Source organism: Gymnoscopelus microlampas (assembly GCF_963454915.1).
Source record: "Gymnoscopelus microlampas genome assembly, chromosome: 10".
NCBI lineage: Eukaryota > Metazoa > Chordata > Actinopteri > Myctophiformes > Myctophidae > Gymnoscopelus > Gymnoscopelus microlampas.
The window spans coordinates 30,223,826-30,244,856 of record NC_139947.1 but is presented as its reverse complement, the minus strand read 5'-3'; the positions used below and the strand labels follow the sequence as shown (position 1 = coordinate 30,244,856).

Sequence of the window (21,031 nt, the reverse complement as noted above, 5' to 3'; positions counted from 1 at the left end):
GCTTGTAAATATTAGTAGTTGCGGGTTGCATGATGTAGTCCTTCATGTTAAGGACCCCCACATTAATATATATGTGTCAGCGGACCCCCATCTGAAAACATTTGTGCCAGGGACCCCCATACAAGGTTTGTGTTCAAATGTAAAAAAAAAAAAAAAGATTCCATATTTTCTTCAAGTTTATATTTATTTATAAATATACATACATAAATAAATATTTAATCGTATTTTCGCCGAGGTTTAAAGGTCTCATAGCCTAGTCCTAGTCAGTCTTTTGAGCTTGTTTTCACAGACCTGGTTGGTTCTCTAGCAAAGTCTGGCAACCCTGGTCTAAGGTCTTCTTTGCGGAAATACTGACGTGTTCACAGTAGCCTGCACGATAGATAGGTAGCTAGTTAGCTGGCTAGGGTAGAAGAGCCGGGGAGTGACACAGCGGCCGCAGCAGGTAAGGAAACGTTGTCATTCAGCATTAATATTCTCATTTCAATTACAAACCGGTGACGCTCGCAGCTAGAGAAATCAACAAACATAGATTGTAACTATTGTTATATTCAGTGGTTAACTGTACCTACTACTAGATGGTGTTTTTTTTAACCAGAGTTAGCTGGCTAAGCTAAGAAACCGTTGCTAGCGAAAGTGCCGTATCTCCGGAAGTGAGTTGTCACATTTACGAAATGCTTGCTGGTACATGTAGTCCACATTTCCGCATTGTTGGTATTCGTCAACGAGGAGAACGACATGATTTACTACAATCATCGTCCATCCGGTTGTAGACTGTAACCCATTGGACTTGTGGGAAGTGTAGTGATGTATTCTGCCATTCAACGTTCATTGCGGGGGACCAGTGGGTGCACTAAAACTACACAACCCGAATAGATATTTGGAGGAAGGGTCAAATTAAAATTTTGACTGAGGTTAGTTAGTTAGCTATTCCTTAGGCTAGTATGTAGCCATCGTTAGTACCTTGATAATATGTCTCACGATACCTATGTAAATATTTACAATTGAACACGATAACGATGTGGATCATGTTGATGCTTTGTTATGAATAGAAAAGGGGAGCTATTTGGTGGTAGTAGAAATGAACTTGTTCGTTTGCTTCCTAGCTAGCAGCTAGCTAACCAGAGACAAGTGTTCAGTTTCATTTCGGTTTTCTTGGTCTTGAATGAATCGGGGTACGGTTTTGTACTTATTACACCCCTGCAAGTCCTCCCATTCGAAATGAGCTGTACATCCTCGCATTTCAAGTCCGGCATATAAGACATTTGGATCGAAAGCTAAAGCTTCAACAAACCACTGGTTATCAATCTAGAGACGTCCTTCTTGCTCATATAGTAGCAGTAAAAATTTCACAATCAGCTTAGTTTGATAACTGGTGGCTGGAGTTGGTCTACTAGTTGACTCCTATCTTAAATATACTATGCATGCATAGTTCTGCTATTTTTTATTGTGTAGCTGCTGGGCATCAATCTCGACAGCACTTTGATCTTTTACAGGCAGCATACTACTACTACCTTTACCTTAAGCTTTTTCATAATCTGAGAAAAGCAAAAGGGTCTATGATCCTTATGTGTGCTTCCTCTAATTCCGAGGACATTACTCAATATAGGCTTACAAGGACACCTAGGCTCCTGCCCACACTATTTAAAGTTAGGCTGTGTTTCCAAGTAGATCTCAGTTGAAACAACCATACATTTAATGACATGCCTTTGATGCCCTCATGACAAAGTGACAATATAAAATACTTCACCTACTGTACACCTCTTCAGAATGAGCACAGTAAACGGTTCTGCCCTATTTACTTTGTCAACTGTTCAAAGATAGTTTTCCCCATCAATACCAGGGGGTCCTTGCAGCCCATACAATACACCTTTTTTAGGTCATTTACCTTCATGATGGATTTTCTTTGGAATCCTCAAATTGATCTAGTCACTAAAGTTGTAAGAAGATTACGCAGTCCAAGCTCTAACTTTGTTTCCACAGTTTCAGTGCTTTATAGCCTAAATACAGTTACTTGAACTTGAAAGATGGCCTGATTTTAAACAAATCTAGGGGGTAGCACAAGACAATATATTTTTTCAAAGGACTGCAAAACAATAACATTAACTTTGGGCTCACATATATTTTTTTTTGCCACTTTTAAGTGTAGAAGCAGTTAAGTTTGGAGCTGTGTACAACTTGCCACATTTTTCCATGTGACAAATGTGGTTGAACCAAGCAAGTGTCAATCCACCAGTTCCAATGTACTCGAGCTTTGGAGTGCTGGCTAGTTTATTCTCAAACCCATTGCAATCCATAACTAAACTGTCCATTTTACTCTAAGTCCTAATAGAGCTGTAAGAGCTCAACTGTTTTTATTTTTGGGTCTAATGCTGATGATTTGTCCAACAATATTTGTAAAGTTCTCTTATCAATTTGAAAAACATAGAATTGATTAAAATGTCATGAGAACATTTAACTTATAAGCAAACAAGTAAATATAAAATACACAAAGTGACTTATTTTATTTAACCACTTAAGCACTATTTAAAAAAGGGTAAATACTATAGCCAATCTGCAAGTTCACAACAATCCGTGGCAACACATTTTTAGCTTGTAGATCTGTTATTTTAGAAAATGTTATTGATTGCCTATAATGAAATGGACGAAAATAGGGACGCCAGATTGAAAGTGGTAAAAAAAAAGGACGATCGGGCTGGCTCTATTTCCTATATAACTACACTAGGGAGGCAGGGACTAACCTTGTTCCCAGTTTTATCTCTATTTCACAATGAGATAATGTTAGGAAAAGTACTACTGAAAGTGTGTCCAGAAGTACAAGAATTATTTATAAGGCTACATGTTGTTCAGCTTACCATAAACTTCTGTAGCCCTGTATTTCTTGTACTTTGTCTTGTATGGTTAGACACTTTAGGGTGTAGTTCTTGTCCAGCATAAGGAGGGACTGTTGTTGACGGACATGTCCCCTTTTCTCTCCTCAGACAGAATGTCAGAAGGGGACAGTGTTGGGGATTCAATCCATGGGAAACCATCTGCAGTCGGTGCATTCTTCACACGTATTGGACAGGTAAACTGTCTGCAACCTAAAATCATGTATTTATGAGATTGTAAGGCATTTAGGAAAAAGCCAACAAATGTGTCGTTTTTCATGTGTATGTCATTCTTCTGACTCATGTATGGAACGTGTTCTAACATTCTCAGTCGGATGCTGTAATGCTCATTTGTATCTAAATGGGTTTGAGGTTTCATCTTGATTTTAATAAAACAAAGTATTGGCTTTCTTGATTTGCAAACATTGTGCCTAAAGCAGGTGAGAAATATTGTTTTAAAATTTGCAAATGTGAGAGACGGCGGGAAACAGTTTAGAATTTAAGGTAACAATCCCATTTACAGCAATCATATTATCTATATGTTAACATTGTAAGATGCGCTGCTTTTGGATGAACAACATATCCACTGTTTCTGTTTCTGTCATTGATGGATGCATGTTGTATCTTTGTCAGTGGTGTGTTCTACCGTTATACGCTGTATACGGCGTACACAGTCCAGATTATTTTGGGAAGAAGCGTATACAGTCTAATAACCATTTCATCCATTGAAAACGCGAGAGCGTATACCCACGACCACACGCACCGTATCGTATATCCTCCGGAAAAACCTAGAACAAGCCACTGATCTTTGTCTTAATGTATTTGCTTTCCTCTGCCATTGGAGTGTTGCATCTTGACTTGTTTGTCTAATCCCTCCCAGATCTATCAGTCATGGCTAGACAAGTCAACACCATTCTATATAGCGCGATGGGCAGCATCTCTACTACTTACTCTCATCTACATGATCAGAGTGTACATATTACAGGTAAGATGCAATCTGTGTCACTGACATTGAACAGCGCTTAACACAAACATTTAGGCATCAGCATTTTATTATTACCACACATATTATAATGAAAAATGTATCAGTAGTTATTGTGTGGATTAATTGGGTTGTTGATGGGTTATCGTTTGCCCCCGCAGCCACAAACTCTAGATGTGAGGGCCGCGTAGCACCCCGGACCTCTATTATTGACAAATAAATACTGAAGAGGTTATTGCCAAAGGGGGCAACCAGAGGCACAAAATAGTTGCCAATTGACTCAACTATTAATTTCGAGCCTAGCGACATAGGATCGCTGGAAGTAGTTTTTCTACTGTTACATATCTTAACTAGAAAAAGTGCTCCTCTGAACACAGGTCTCCGCCAGGTCAGGTAGGTTATTGTGAGACAGCAATGTTCGGAATTCAGTCATGATTATAGACATGATGTTTACCGATTTGCATGTGTAGGAGTAATATAAAAAATGTGTTTTGCAAAAATCTGCCTCGGCTCTATAATAGGTAATTATAGGCCTCTATATAGATTTATAGAGATAATGTGTATAGAGTTGCGTGACGTTTGGACAAAATCTGTAGGAGTAATATCAAAAAATGTGTTTTGCAAAAATTGGCCTCCTGGTGGTGCTATAAAAGGCTGATGTGAAAAATGCAGGGCACAGGTTTTTACTTGGCCTCTACTAGGGAGTGTGTGTGCAAAGTTTCACGCCGATCGGTCCAGTTATAGGTAGAAGCGGAGACAATGACTTACTGCTAAAGTGTTTGCATAGCCTGTAGAGAGCCTGAAGTTATTGAAGGGTTTGTTTGCCAAAACTAGTGTGTTCATTAACATTGTTGCAATTTTCCTGTTTACAGTGTGCAGAAACATGCTCTTGGGGAAGTAACCTGTTATATTGGAGCTGTCAATTTAATAGCAAATCCTAGCAATTTGAATGCGTTTATGGAATGGCCTTTTTGAGCAGTTTTCCCTAAGTTCACATCTATGCTTATTCCGGTTATGCACCTGTACCTTTTGTCAGAGTCCCCTTCGTACCTGTTGTCAGGTCATTTCATAATACTTTGAGGCCAGTCTATGACGTCAGTACTATGACGTTATATTGACGATATCAGGGATCTCCAAATAATATGGGCATAAAAGGACATATAGTCACGGATAGTAGAGATCTCAAGATATGGGCATTAAATGGGACATAGACAGACAGACACACAGACCGATTTCCCACTCGACACACCTTCGGGTCCTCGGCAAAGGCCAAGTTTGAGGTCAAACTGTCCTCGAGTTATGTGGGAGAGACACACAGACTCAGAGACTTCGTGCATTTCACATTTCCGTCATCGCTACACAATAAGTGGCTTATCATTGATGTATTAACATGGTTATGTTATATCACTTGCTTTCCAGGGTTGGTATATAGTTACATATGCTTTGGGAATCTACCACCTCAACCTGTTCATCGCTTTTCTATCACCGAAAGTGGATCCTTCACTGCTTGACGAAGGCAAGTTTGATATATCAATCGCCGATTGATCCAATGTGATAAGCACGTTTGATTGTGGAAGTTGCTGGGCTATCTTTGAACTTCTGCACATTTAACACCTTTATATCAGAGATAGAGACTTAAATCAAGTGTCAGGAATACCATAGGTTCCTCATGTGTCATGCATAGATACCATATGGTTGCAGTCACGCATCTGACTGCTATACTGAAAGCTTGTTCACAGCAGGTAATTATCAGAAAATGTAAAGCCAGATTTATTTAGTATATTTCAAGAGAAGCAGTGTCTAACTATACAGTCCATATTTGTGCAAACCATTCATTGTGGCTGGAAACACAGTTGTGTAACTTTGGATTTCATGGAAGATAAATTCATCCATAATTCTTTCTATTTCTAAAATAGATTTTACTCAACTTCTTACGCATTTAGCTTAAGAAGTATGAAGCTATTTTGGTAAAAGTTCTTGTGTATGTTATGGAAAATGCTTGTAGACTTGTGTAATTTCTAGGAAGACAGTCTTACTTAAGAACATAATAAGTAATAGTAAATGGTGTCATTGCATGACATGTTGGGTAGTATGGGTATATATTACCTAACATGTTATTATTATAATTTAACTTAATACAAATTTTAAATGTAATCTACGTAGCTTTTAAAGATGAGGTTGTTGTTTTGTACATCTGCAGTGGGTTGTCTTTACCTGCCTTTTTACTGAACGCTTCATGTCACCTGTCTCACCTGCAGATGAGGGCCCCGCCCTTCCTACCAAGCAGAACGAGGAGTTCCGCCCATTCATCAGAAGGTTGCCCGAATTCAAATTCTGGTAAGAGCCCACCTCATCGTCTCCTTTCCCATCCGTCGTTCTCATCCGCAGAGAGGGACATTTCAAATGATCTCCTTTCAAATGGCCCTCTGTGGTCTATGGTTGACTCATGTACAGCTCATTTGTTAAAGGATGTAGCAATTTACCATAAACCAAAGATGCTGGGTTGAATGATTTATAATTTGTGTCTGAATGCGTGTGTGTACGTGCATCTGAGTATCTGGCAGATACTGACTGATTCAGAATTGGTACAGGCATATTAACCCATTGAGACCTGAAGCCGATTCTACATGTCTCCTAAATCCCAACAGTATTCTGAAAAACGTATGTTTCTATATCAGTGGTGCTCAATCTTTTTCACGTCAAGGACCCCTAAAATTATATGTATATGGCCGCAGACCCCCATCAAAATATTTTGTTCCAGGGACCCCCCAGAAGCAAAGATTTTAGTTAAAAAGTTCGCTTTAAAAATATATATATTCAAAGATTTGCACAGATTTTCATGATTTTTCAAAAATAGCAGATCTACAAGCTCGTAGCGCGGCACTCGGTGCCGCGCTATGAGCTTGTATATCTGCTATTTTTGAATAGCCCAAAGTGTAAAATAATGCTTTTTAGCTCACATCTAAAAATGACACTGTTCCAGGTCTTAATGGGTTAAAGAGACAGAATAAAACGGATACATTAACGACATGAGCCTAAGTCAGTGATATGGGTTAGAGGTTTCCTTTGCCTGGCCAACCAGAACCTCACACTATTCAATAGCCCTCTGTTGTAGTATCAACTCAGCAGCTATTTTTTTGAACTATTTCAAGGATGAACTGTAATACTAATCTTATTTACATCCCAATACCAATCTCACGATTGTCATGGTGACTTTTCTGTGTTCAGTTACGTGGCAGTGTGCTTTTTGTTTAGTTTCACCCACATGACCTTGTTTCTATGCAAACTCTCTGTCAACTATTTTAACCAAGCAGGAAGTGGTTTTGCATCCGTCAACGTACAATAGGCATTTGCCTGAAGTATGATTTTGAAAGTCCTCGGTTCCTCTTTTAACAAATAATATAAAATGTTGCACCTTTAATGAACTAAAAATGCATGCTGCCTCAGGTGGGTGATTACATAGATTGTGTTGTAATGGTTTGTGTCTAATGTTTATCGCCAGGCATTCTGCAACAAAAGGCATCGTCATTGCCATGATTTGCACATTCTTTGAAGCCTTCAACGTGCCAGTGTTCTGGCCTATACTTGTAATGTACTTCATCATGCTCTTCTGCATCACCATGAAGAGGCAGATCAAGGTAAGAAGCACTCACTCACAATGAGCTGCTAGGGGCTGTGAACTGACCTCAGAAATTGTCTTAAAAATGCACGTGTTTCTAATGCAGACCTGCCAACTTGTATGCATTTTGACATCAAACTAGACTGATAAGATTTGTCCCTCCAAAGCACACAAAAAGCCGGTGACACCTTAACCTTAAACCAGTTTTATTATGCAGTCCTCAATCTATGCTTAGCAGACCACAGATCTCTACCTAGCATGCATGTTATAATATTGTCTGATGACATAACTGTGTTCTCCATATATGTACTGTATATCTCTGTCTCTCTCTCCGTCTCTCTGTGTATGCATCAATACGGTCAGTGCTGTGTGGAAGAGATGCTGTGTGTCGTTGCGATCAAATCTCACCAATGACAACAAAACTAGTATATTGACAATGTTGACAAGTCAATGTACAGTATGTGTAACTGAGAGATTTGCTGGAAAATCTTAGTTTAATCCTGCTCGCGTTTCAGAAGCAGGAGCGTAAAAAAGACTAGTGTGCGCTCAAGCATGAATGTATGCTTGAGGCTGGTTGAAAAGGCTAGAATCAAGATACAAGGATTTGTCAGTGATGTCACTGTCAGGCGACAGAAGTGATTCAGACGCAGCGGTGTATCAAATACTGCCAGGTTTAATTGAAATGATAAAATATTGAGTGATGTCTACTAATCAAATTATTACAATATACAGTGCATTTCTCCCCCCAAAGTCAACGATTATTAGAGGCTCAATTATTCATTTGACAGCCCTAAGCTGCTGAGTCAGGCCACAGTTCAGCCATTACAGATGGCTGTGTTTCTATTTTTGTCATATGGGTATGACCACATTATTCACATAACTGTTCTGCATCAGTGCAAGGCTGCACAATAGATTTAAAAGGTGAAGGGTTGAATGATATAATAACAGTTGAGCAGACCAGTAACATAAGTGTTTGGCCAAAGATATTCTGCACCAAACACCGAAATACCTTTCCCAGCAGGTCATCTGAAACACCTTTCCCTTATGGTGGGCCATGATCGCAACCTGTTGTGATTTTAGAATTAGAGTACTAGTCAGTATTGCTTTCATTAATTGAGCACCTTCCATAGACAGCAGAGTCTTCTTGGAGTTCTTGAAGAAACGGCGAATGCCTATTGCTAATTCTCCTTTCTTCCCCTCTCATCTCCAGCATATGGTCAAGTACAGATACCTACCATTCACACACGGGAAGAGGACTTACAAAGGCAAGGAAGACACAGCGAAACCTTTTGCTAGCTAAAAACATCCCTCTCCCCTCCTTAACATTTGGAATTAAAAAACAAAAAAGAGAAGTGACAAAAAAAAGTGGGGGGGGGTAACTAGGGGACAGTGATTTATTTTATTTTTTTGGTCAGGTTGGGGGGTAAAAAATATTCAATTTGAAAAAAGAGTTTTGATTCATGGAGGGACAGTGTTGGATGACGTTAGCAGTGGAAAGGATCAAGTTAGTCTGGAAAATGTTGCCTTTGTTTATTTAATGGTGGGTATGGGATTTTCATATAGTGAGCTAGAGTTTGTAGGTGAGACAGTGCCAGTTTTTGCCCTTTTTCTTTTGCCCTATGGGGGGTAAGTAACAAGTCACCTGGAAGCTGTCGCACTGAAAGTAATTGCATTGTAATGGCACTTCCAGTAATATCTGTCTCCCAGTTGAAACAATAGCTGCCACATTTTGATTTCATTACGCCGGTACCTTGAAAGTAAATTCGCAAAAATGGTACCAAGTAGATGTAAGACTGAAAAAGTTCTATTTGAAGTACATCAGAGGTTTCCCATGTTGAAAGAATGATTTTGTCTGTTGTGATCAAGTGTGCTGCTGCTCTGGCCTTGAGAGTGTCCTACTCAACTGTCCTCTGTACTAGATTTGTAGTTTTGTATAGATTAGTCACATTTTTCTTTCTTGAATATGCATTCATTAAACATACAGGTTGCTCATCATAATGATAGCAATTTCGTTGCCAAAATAATAAAATTGTATTGACATAATCACTTGTGTCACAAAAAGTAATTCTTAACCACTTGAACCCTAAAGTATCTATTCAGGGGAGAACATTCGGTGAAAATGGCTCATCTACTGTACAAGCTCGCAATGTATCGCAGTGTGTTGTGAGCTCGTAGATGGACTATTTTTGGCAAAGAAATTTGGGGTTGAGAGAAGATAAACTAAAAGGAGCAGACCTTAATAGAGCGGGTTTAAGTGGTTAATTGGCTGTCAGCAGATATTACTGTAGTTGCTAACATAAATCTGTGGATGGTGTGATCATTGTTAATATAACCTGTACACCTTCATGGATGGTTATAGTTGTCTTCATTCCATTTTGTTTTTCTTGCGACAATCGTTGGATGCATAATTCAAGTCCAGCATCACTAACCCAAGCCCGTTTTAGCCTGCTATAGCCCTTACCCTACCATTTGTCTTAGTTCTCTGCTTTTGCGTCTTGTAGAGCACAGCAGAAATGGGAGTACTGTGTCATCAAGCACTCCAGGAAACCAAATTATATATAACAATTTTATTGGGGGGTGGGTGGGTGCATTGCTTGAAATTGAATGCCAATGATTTTTACATATTTCATTTTGTGATTGAATATATTTTTATTTTAACTGAATCCTATTGTACCTGAAAAGTGTGCTGCCAGTATTCTCTTTTAATAAAGTTCAATTGGGAATAAATTTCAACTTTCAAGACCATTTGCGCTTTGAAACCTCTAGTGAAATAAGAGTTTGAAAGCCCAGGGTCCATTCCATTTAAACTGATTAGCTGCTGTACTCCTCCCTTGCCTTCTGTGTTAAAGCAAATAGTTGTGGTAAAATCTCTAACCATTCCAAGCAAAAATATTCTTCTCTCTCTTTCTTTTGCAGAGGAAACATAAGAAAATTGAGATTGAGAGCTTTTATTGTAAGAAATGGATGAAGGGGGATCGCAGCTTCTCTCTCTCTGTCCCTCTGATTTTTTGTTTTTTGACATTTAGCAGTATGCTGGATAACATAACATAAGTGTTGGCAGTCATATTTTTGGTATCCAGAGAGGTATCTTGATTTTTGTTTTGTTTTTTTGAAACCTTGATCAGCACTGTAGTGAGGGATCAAAACCTTTTTTCCTGTAAAAAGTTCATGTTCCAAGGGGGGTTGTCTTGAGGATTTGTATATATATTTTAAAAATCTGAAATTGTTTTGAGATTATTTTTCATTATTTCTTTAAACCATAATACAGTTTTCTGAGTGTTCAATTAAAAACCTATCATTATTTGAAAAAATAAAAATAAAGCAGAACTGGTTTATTGGATTACAGATCGGATTTGATTTATTAAATATGTTTCTAATGGAATAGATTGCATGTTATTGGTTTCTTGTGCCACAGTTATAAAAATGAAAACTTGATTTTAATAACTAAGTGTAATTTTTTCACTTCAAATGCTATTAAAGAGACTGTGTCCCTTCAAGCAGTATGTTGATGTGTCAGTTTCATATATTTAGGCCTTCTGTAGAGTTGAAGCAATTCTCTAAAGATCTGAACCTAAATTACTAATCTTATATATGATGATCAAGCTTGTATACATCATGATATTCACTTTATAAGCTTGTTAGACCCACAAGTTAAAATCCCCTTGTTCACATACCAAGATGGAATTGATTTAGTTTGTGCTGAAGTGCAGCACTTAAACATCTGTCCACAGTGAATGTAAGTATGACACTTAAGTGCCTCAGCTCAGTGCCATATTTCTAATTACTTAAAGTAGGCATTCACATAATTCTAACAGGCTACAAACATAAGGAAGCTCAACAGCGTTGCACGAGCAATTTCTTTCTCAGCATGTCGTACATGCATTGCCAGGGCATCAATCATGTTGGAGCAATATTTCAGTTTATGCAAATAGACTAAATTGATTATAAGAAGGGCGTTCATTGTGTTTAACTGTCAGTGGCCAAGTCTAGCAGTGGTTGGAAAATGTAATGTACACAATTATGTTTTCAAAATCTGAAATGTAGAGGCGCCAATATCCGAGTGGTTAGGCGTGTATAGGCCCTGTTGCCTGACAGCGAGACCCTGGTTCTTGGGTCTGGTGGACCTTTGCTGTATGTCACTACATGAAGTTTCCTGTCTCCACACTTTGTAGCGATCAATAAAAAAGGCTAGAAATCCCCCCCCCCCCAATCACAATCACTGTTATTATCACTGTAATAACAGTGATTACAACAATCTGCCAATGAAATGTTGGCTGAAGGTTGTAGTTTTCATGCAGCATCTGCACTTGATTGAATGCCTTATTAGAGAGAAATGCAAACAGCACAGTACAGTCAATGAGTACAAAAGGAAACCCCCAAAAAGTCCAGTGGACTTGTTTCAATTGAATACATAGCATAAAAAATAACACAAACACTAATGGTGATAATCGAGTATTGGGGGTGGGTGGACTGTCCAATAGGATAGATTAGTCATTGCCGTGTGTATTTTCTCCTGTCCATTTGCAAACAAATATCTTGCATGAATTGCCTACTGAATGGAAATGAGCATAGTGGGTGTGCCAGCCATTCAGAAAGGTACTTAATACTACTGGCACAGACGGACACCACATCAGATTGATCAAATGTCAAACCAACAATGAAGCAATTGCTCCTCTCTCTGTGTCTATTGGGATTTCTTCCACACGTCTTACTTGAATGTTCTCTCACAGCCTCTGAGTTTAAGCTCAAAGGAGATCATTTACTAGGTGGCCTGTTTGTTGTTCATAATGTCGGCAGCTCTACTATTCAATACAGACCAGTGGCCATCGATTGCTCCAGGTAAGCATTATTGTGGCAGCTACCTTTGCATTTTACAATTAGGCTATACACGCACACACACCTATAAACTGTATTCAGGATTCACTTAAGAATTGCTTGAGACATACCATTATATATCCTATACATTGTACCTACATTTAATGCAGGTAACTTTCTCCATTAAAGATGAGTGTATCATTCTTTCATCTGTTTAGAGTAAAGAATGATATACTTTTGTTTAGGTCCCACACTGCAGGATGGCTCTTTCTAGCTATATCCAGACACTTGGTGCTTTATCACAATTTAATCTGCTTTGGAAACCGTTACCTCTAAATAGTTTTGAGCACACAGTGCAAACACTGCTGACATACTGTACAGTACTTAGGTGTGCCTGGAGGTACAGAGGCTGACTAGTTCAATTCTCTGCGCTGACAGGAGGATGTAGCTTGTGTTTCCCAAAACAATTGGTCGGGACCCTTTTTTTGGGTCATGGAACCGTTTTTATGGGTTAAGTAAATATCCCTTCTTTTGTTTACATCAACTACAAAGAAAAGTATTTCAAAAGATTTTCAAAAAGAAAAGAATGTTAAAAAACAACAAAATAAAATCAAGTATCTCATCTATTGGACAAAATCAAGACTCAGCCAAATGTATAAAGACACAGATGCAACTTGTGAGCACTGCAAGGCTGCTCCTGGCAACACTTATGTTTTGGCAATGCTCCAGTCTCATGTTTCTGGTCAAATATATTTAAAGCCTTTTCGGAAAGGCATGACACACAAATAGAACCGTGCCCATTGACCGCACATTTGAGCTTGTAGATTGGCTTTGAAATGGGGCATAAGTGGTTCATTTATGTAATGTATTTTTGTTAGTTTGGGTCCCAGGGAGACACCAAACTTATCTTTTTGGTCTCGAGCTGAAAACGTTTGGGAAACTCTGATGTAGCTTATTTCTGCTGTCAGGCTGGTAACAACGCTGTCAGAGCCCCTGAATAAACCCTTAGTGTTAACTCTGACTGTAACATTTGACCCATAAGTAAGTAAATAAGTACCCATATGTCAATTTTTGACAGGTGTGTAAATGTACCCATATGTCTCAAGCATTGAGGAGTGCACTGTGACCTCTTTATCATGACAGATCAGGCGTAGGACAGGCCTACAACACCATGGCTTAACTACATGAACCCATAGTGTCTCTATCCTGGGACAAACATATCATGAAAATATCAGCTCTACAAGCTCACAATGCGTCGCAAAGCTATTTGAGGCGAAGATCTTTAGTGATTTAGGGTATAGACCCCTTGGGGACTCTGGTCAACTAAGTATACAGTATAAGGTTTAAGTGATTCATTGATTTTGTTTTATAACAAATGAATCCTCTTCTGGGGTGCTCCTTCCATTCCGACATCTCACTACTCCGACTAGTGGCTTCCGCGTGCGGTTAGGGTTAGGGTTAGGTATAGGGTTCGTCAACGTCGGAAAGGCGACATGTCGGAAAGGAGAAATGCACCCTCTTCTATACTGTTCTTCATAACTGATAACTGAACCCATTGACCTGCAACACATTTCCTTCTTCCATTTAGGCACACGTTCGCCGTATCAAATTATCGCCACTTTCAAATGATGAAGTTCGCTGTAGAGGAGATCAACAATTCTACCACCCTCCTGCCAAATGTATCACTCGGTTATGACGTATTTGACCACTGCTCAGACGTCCTTAACTTCCCGGCTATTCTGAATCTCATATCAGACAATGGCTTGATAAAACCTCTGAGAAAACCAAATGGACCAATGTCTAAAATCATAGGTGTGATTGGCCCAATGGCAAGTACTGAGGCCCTCACAGTAGCCCCCTTTTTCATGATGAATCTCATCCCGATGGTAAATATTGCTACATTTCGTTTCTATTGTATTTTTCAAGAGCACTCTTCAAGACCAGTAAAATGTTATTTATACATTTCTGGTAGTTAAGTTGCTTAAAGTGTTGTAGCCTTAAAAAATGTAAAGTGCCGAGATCTGAGAAGAGTCAGTGGATGTTTGCAAATCTTTGAATATGTAGTTTTAAAGCAAACATTTTAACTCAAATCTTTGCTTCTGTGGGTCCCTGGAACAAAATATTTTGAGATGGGGATCGGCAGCCAATCACATATAATTTTGGGGGTCCTTGACATGAAAAAGTTTGAGAAACACTGATATAGCAACATAGGTTTTTCAGAAAACTGCTAGAAGACATTTGTAGAATGGGGTCCTCAGATCTTAATGGGTTAACTCATGGATGGCAGTTCGACAAAAAATTGTTGGCAAACCAAAATTACAAGTTAAGTTCGCTGGCCTTGCAGTAGGCTACTTTAAAGTCATACTGTGTAACCTTTTCAATTATATATTTCAACAACCATTCTACATCAATGTGTTTTTGACACAATTTAAACACAATTTTCAATTGTGAGTGTCTGCACCCACACTTGCGCCAAAATGACAAGCAGACATTTATTTTAAAGTATCTGCCTCAAAATATGATCGGCAGTATTTGTTTTGGAGTGGTACTTCCCTAATTTTGTTTTAAACTGAATTCCGGGAATTCTAACAGACCCGTAGTACGTAGGTGTTAATTTTTTATGGATACTGCTAATGGATAATGCTAAATGGATGTTACACAACATTATGACTTTAAACATTTACTTTACTACTCCTGTGTTGATCATTTGTACTAATATACAAATATTGGCTTATCGGCTAAAAAGGGATCATCGAGACTTATTGATACACAACAGGGAACTTCACTCTGTTACTCTGTTGACAGGTCAGTTATGCGGCTTCAAGTTCCAAGCTTTCATCAAAGGAGAAATATCCTTCCTTCCTCCGAACAGCACCTTCCAATAAAGATAATATAGAGCTGATTGTTCGAATCCTACTAAAGTTCGACTGGCGCTGGGTCGCCTTCGTCAAGAGTGAGGACGCCTACGGCAAAGACGGCATGGAATTGTTCAAAGAACAGATCAACGGCACCAACATCTGTTTGGCATCTGCCCAAGCTCTCACCGTATATACAAATTACACTGCCACGTTGAATGAAATAGAGGAACTGCACATACCAATTATTATTGTTTTTGCCTCACCAAGGTATGCCGTAGACCTCATCCGTTCTGCGATAAGGCTTAATATCAGTAAGAAGGTGTGGATAGCAGCAGAAGGCTGGGCAAAGAACAAAGACCTCCCCAAAGAGAAAGGAATTGAAAAGATCGGAACTGTACTTGGCATCACTGAGTCAGAGGTGGCGATACCTGCATTTGACAATTTTATAAATTCCTACAAATACAAGAAGACATGTGCTGATGATGGCCAAAATGTATTTTGCAATCAAATTTGCAACTGCAGTCATGTACGTCCAGAAGAAGTCATTGCGCAGGATCCCACTTTTTCTTTTTCCATTTATTCAGCGGTGTACTCGCTTGCTCACGCCTTGCACGATGTGTTACAATGTGGAGATGGCAAATGCCGGAACAATTTTACAGTGTGCCCGTACATGGTAAGTATGTGCTCGCTAGGCCTACGAGTATGCTAATTTGGAAATGAGTTGCCATGTAAACACACTAAACAACAATTGTGCTAAATAGCACTGGAAGTGGTTCTTTGGCACGTAATCATATAGGGAACCGCTTTTTGGTGCTATAAATAGCACCATAAAGGTGCTACTGTATATCGCAGGGGTTCGGCTGCTATTTTCACATATTTTTAAATAGAGCTTAAATTATGCATTTATAGAATATGTTTGTATGTTTGGGTCCCAGGGTTACAATTTAGGACAAAATTATCTTTTGGGTCTTTGCTAAAAATGTTTGGGAACTTCTGCTATATAGGACTTTTGACAAATGATACTACTGTATGTGAAACCAATAAAGGTGCCTAAACTAAAGGGCAGTACAAGCTCCTGCTGACCTTTGAACTTTTCTTCGGAAAGGGAGGTAATGTAACTACAAATCATTCCGAACTTCTGATGGGCGGTCTCAGAACTTTTTCTCTGAACTTGTGCATCCCGAGATGTCTTGAAGGCCAATACATGCTCCTTCTGACGTCGGAAAAAAATGTCCGGTTCGGACAGCCTTTCTGAATTTTGGGGACAGTGGGGGTACACAAGCTCTGAGAAAAAGTTCTGAGACCGCCCATCAGAAGTTCAGAATGACGTCAATTTGTACATCACCTCCCTTCATTGCCCTTGACTTAAAGTTCATTGCCCTTGACTCTTGACTTTTGGGACGTTTTCACAAAAAAATAAAAAATAAAATTCCTATAAATCCACAAAATCTCTATGCTAATTAATCACTAATTAAAACACTAATGAGAAACACTAATATTGTCATTACAGGTTGATCCTTTCCAATCTTTATGGTCAATGTATGTGTATTATTTTCTTTTTGAACTATGGTTTACTTGAACCACACGTGGGAGCATAGCCTACCCAAGTATTGCTCATCATTTCTACTTTGTGTCCCTTCTTCAGGTCCTAGCCGAACTGAAAAAGTCAAACTTTACACTTTTAAACAGGACTGTTCAGTTTGATAAAAATGGTGACCCTATGCACAAGGACTACTCAATAGTCTTCTGGAACAGCAGTGGCCAGCTAGAGAAGGTTGGCTTTTTTAAAACTAATCCAGTGGTCCGGTTATCCATTAATGACTCCGCAATTCAGTGGCACACAACAAATGGAACAGTAAGTAGTCAATCCAAATTTGTTTTCTCATTTTCAGGATGTAGTATGAGGATATGAGATCAAGCCATGTCAAGAGGGTCTTTATTGAATTAGATATAGTATAGTATATCTGAATTCATCGTTTCAACTGCATTACTGCAGCTCAAATACAGAACCAATGAAAAACTTTATGAGGTTGTATATTACCATAACCACTTTTTGACATGCCCTCAAGTTTGGGCATTTTAGGTGGATGTTTTATGTATTTTTTTTGTTGGGTCAAGTCGTTTTGTTTAACCACTTAAACCCTATACTTTGCTGTGTGCCAATAGCAAAAATATCAGATTTACAAGCTCACAATGTGTTACATTGTGAGCTTGTAGATCTGATCTTTTCGACAAACATGCCCAGAACAGGGATGATAGGTTCATGTGGTTAATGTCCTCACTGACTTTTGATACTGTTTACTGCGTTTGTCTGTCTGTCTGTCTGTCTGTCTGTCTGTCTGTGTGTGTGTGTGTGTGTGTGTGTGTGTGTGCGCGCGCATGCATGTGTGCTTTGTGTAGGTGCCTGAAGCAGTGTGTTCTCATGAATGTGATCCAGGTTACGCAAAGGTCCAAGATGGCGTCCACAAATGTTGCTTCCATTGTGAAATCTGCCCAAATGGCTCCTATGTGAACACAACAGGTACGTAAATGACAAACTGGAGGTGGAGAACAATTCTGCTCTGACACAAGTTCATTAAACTACATGATATATATACAGTATATATCCTATCTTAAAATGGGCTAATGGGAGGCTCGGCCAGTGGGTGGACCACAGCACACGTCACTCTAACATAAACAAACCTGATACGCCCATGTATAGGCAGGACCATATATATAGTATATATATATAGAGTGGAGTGCGGTGCCCGCCGCCAAGTAGTTCGGAAAAGCGGTTGTCCAGAACCGCCGAACCGAACGATATGCCAATATATGGGCATATGACATCAGGGATCTCCATATATGGCCATTAAAGGGACAAGGACTGACAAATACAGAGATCTCCATATATGGGCATACAAGGGACACAGGTAGACAGACAGACACAGAGATCTCCATATATGGGCGCAAAAGGGACACAGGCAGATGGGTAGAACGGGTACTCTGACAAAGCCCGACACCATGACTCAGACATATCGGTCGGATCGGTGATGCGACGTAGGTGTTCGGCCCGAACCTCTAGTATATATATATATATATATATATACACAGTATATTATTCACACACACACACACACACACACACACACACACACACACACACACACACACACACACACACACACACACACACACACACACACACACACACACACAGTGACAGAGGTATACATAACCCAACGTAATACTGTTGAATTTCCCCTCTCCCCTGTCAAACAGAGGACGCCTACAACTGCATCAAATGCAAGGACACAGAGTGGTCTAACCCAGGAAGTATATTTTGTAGTCCACGGTCAGTAGAATATGTCCCTTTCTCAGAGTCAGGGGCCATACTGATCATGTTTGCGACTGGGGGCTTGGTGTGCCTTTCAACAGCGATGGCCATTCTCTTTGCCATTAACTATAACACGCCAATTGTCAAGTCTGCTGGAGGACCGATGTGCTTCCTCGTCTTGGGCTGCCTAAATGTGTCTAGTATCAGTGTGTTCTTTTACTTTGATAAGCCAACAATTGCCCGATGTATCCTAAGGTATTTGCCATTCCTATTGTTTTACACTCCCTGTCTAGCTTGCTTCGTAGTGCGCTCTTTTCAAATTGTTTGTGTCTTCAAAATGGCAGCGAAATTCCCCAAGTTCAACAGCTGGTGGATTAAATATAATGGACAATGGCTTGTCATCACAGGGGCCTTTGTTACCCAAGCCTTTGTGCTTCTCGTTCAGTACACAGCGGACACCCCCAAACCCTACAATGAAACAGATTGGTATAAAGACAAAATAATACTCTGCTGTTACCTGGGCGAAGGTGGAGGTTTCTATATTGCTCTGCTTTTGCTAGGGTCTTTGTGTTTCTTTTGCTTTATATTTTCCTACATGGGGAAGGACCTCCCAAAAAACTACAATGAGGCCAAAGCAATAACCTTCTGCCTTATTCTGCTTATCCTCACCTGGATCGCCTTTGCCACTGAATATGTGCTGTATCGCGGAAAGTACATCCAAACTCTGAATGCAGCCGCAGTGCTGTCCAGTCTCTATTGCATCCTGCTCTGGTATTTTCTGCCCAAGTGCTACATCATAATATTTCAGCCCCAGAAGAACACACAGCAGTACTTCCAAGGTCTTATTCAGAGTTATACCAAAACCATTAGCATGTAGCACAGGCTGTTTAGATCAGTGGTTCTCAAAGTAGGGTCCAGAGACCCTCAAGGTTCCTTGACATGGTTCCAGATAGACCCTTACGGTCTATAACTCTGAGAGTGTGCAAATGGAACCTAATCGATCCTAATCACTCACAGTTATTGGGGTCCGTGAGATTAAAAGGTTTGAGAACCACTGGTTTAGATACATTCCAAATGCAGGTGAACAGCAGGCATGATTAGACTACTGTAGCTGTAGTAAGACTTACAAAGGGCCTTTGTGGACTGGGCACCTAGGCTTTGGAATGCCCTGTCCGAGGATCTTATAGGCTAGCAGAATGAGTGTCCACTTTTAAATCGCTTCTGAATACACAATAGTTTAAGGGATTTTTCTAAATGTATGTGCTTATGTCAGCTCTAATTGCATAACTTGTTTTATCTGCTGACTGAGAATGAAATTGATTTTTTTTTTTGCTGTTGTTTGCTGTAAAGCACTTTGTAATGATGTTTGGAAAAGCGCTATACAAATAACTTCTTTATCATTATAAATTATACTCTATGCTGAATAAAGTGACACAGAATCCAATGTCAAAATCCAATGTCAAGTGTGTCAATGTCAAATTAACTTGGTGTTTTATTTAATTTCCCCTGACAATAATTGATCAAGATAAAAACATAACTGTGTGTGTGTGTGTGTGTGTGTGTGTGTGTGTGTGTGTGTGTGTGTGTGTGTGTGTGTGTGTGTGTGTGTGTGTGTGTGTGTGTGTGTGTGTGTGTGTGTGTGTGTGTGTGTGTGTGTGTGTGTGTGTGTGTGTGTACCAAGATAAGACCTTTATTGATTCCACTGGGGAAATTCAGGTGCCAAAGACAGTACAGCAGTTAAAAATACAGATTACAGGGCAAGGAAAATAAAGTAGGCTACTGTAGATAGAGCATGCTGGAGAGACATCACAGTCAAGGCATCACCATCAGTGAGGTGACAAACAGAAAAAAAGTAAATATATAAACTATAAAAAGTACTCCTCAGAGCACAGGTCTCTGCCAGGTCAGGTAGGTTATTTGTGGGCAAGGAATGTTCAGAATACAGTCATTATATACTGTAGAGGTGTGTGGAATCTGTAAAGTTGAGGGATTCATGATTATGAAGTTATTGCACAGACACAATATGTTGATTTGTGGGAGTGGAATATAGTTTTGTGTTTGAGTTACTGTTAATTGTGTTGTTCTTAATGTGAAGTGGCTTTTTATAGTGTTATAGTCAGACAATTTTTGGGTGGTGGTTCTTTAGTGGCATTGTTGGGGTGTTTAGGTAAGTTTCATGATGATGGGTTTAGTTGCGACTTGCGATGGACATTAGGTAGGGATTGATATTTATAGAGTTCGTCACTGATATGGATGTTTTGGTGCAAATGTATTGTATGTTGTTTTGGGGTTTGTTGTCTTGTTCAAAACGAGCCACTCCTGCAAACATTAGATGACAGTCTTAGCCAATCAGGATGGAATAGGCTCTATGCACAACAGCCATATTATCACTTCCTTCACAGGTGTTACCAATGATACTAATGAAGGCTCTGTTCCATTTAGTGTAGCACAGTGGTTTCCACGACCCCCATAACTCTGAGAGTGTCCAAATGGAACCAAATGGACCCTTACTCTCAGAGTTACACACCGTCAAGGGGCCATTTGGAAGCCCATGAGGGTCCCTGGACCCCACTTTAG

The 21,031-nt window shown here is 39.5% G+C and overlaps 2 protein-coding genes across 3 annotated transcripts; both read left to right on the top strand.

Annotated features, from left to right (window-relative positions):
- The first annotated feature begins 350 nt into the window (after nt 1-350).
- rer1 (retention in endoplasmic reticulum sorting receptor 1) lies at nt 351-10,968 on the top strand. Of its 2 annotated transcripts, XM_084070399.1 has the most exons (8): nt 351-442; nt 2,979-3,064; nt 3,748-3,852; nt 5,269-5,365; nt 6,108-6,186; nt 7,352-7,487; nt 8,679-8,733; nt 10,385-10,968. In XM_084070399.1, exons 2-8 carry the CDS (start codon nt 2,984-2,986, stop codon nt 10,393-10,395), a joined length of 564 nt encoding a protein of 187 aa, XP_083926525.1. In that variant the 5' UTR covers nt 351-442; nt 2,979-2,983; the 3' UTR covers nt 10,396-10,968. The 2 variants fall into 2 exon arrangements, with proteins under 2 accessions (XP_083926525.1, XP_083926524.1); XM_084070398.1 differs by having other exon boundaries at nt 8,679-10,968.
- A 1,264-nt stretch (nt 10,969-12,232) lies between these two features.
- On the top strand, nt 12,233-19,633 carry LOC311053064 (taste receptor type 1 member 1-like). Its single transcript, XM_084068442.1, has 6 exons — nt 12,233-12,307; nt 13,872-14,169; nt 15,089-15,814; nt 16,787-16,996; nt 17,542-17,662; nt 18,400-19,633. Exons 2-6 carry the CDS (start codon nt 13,909-13,911, stop codon nt 19,329-19,331), a joined length of 2,250 nt encoding a protein of 749 aa, XP_083924568.1. The 5' UTR covers nt 12,233-12,307; nt 13,872-13,908; the 3' UTR covers nt 19,332-19,633.
- The last annotated feature ends 1,398 nt before the right edge of the window (nt 19,634-21,031 follow it).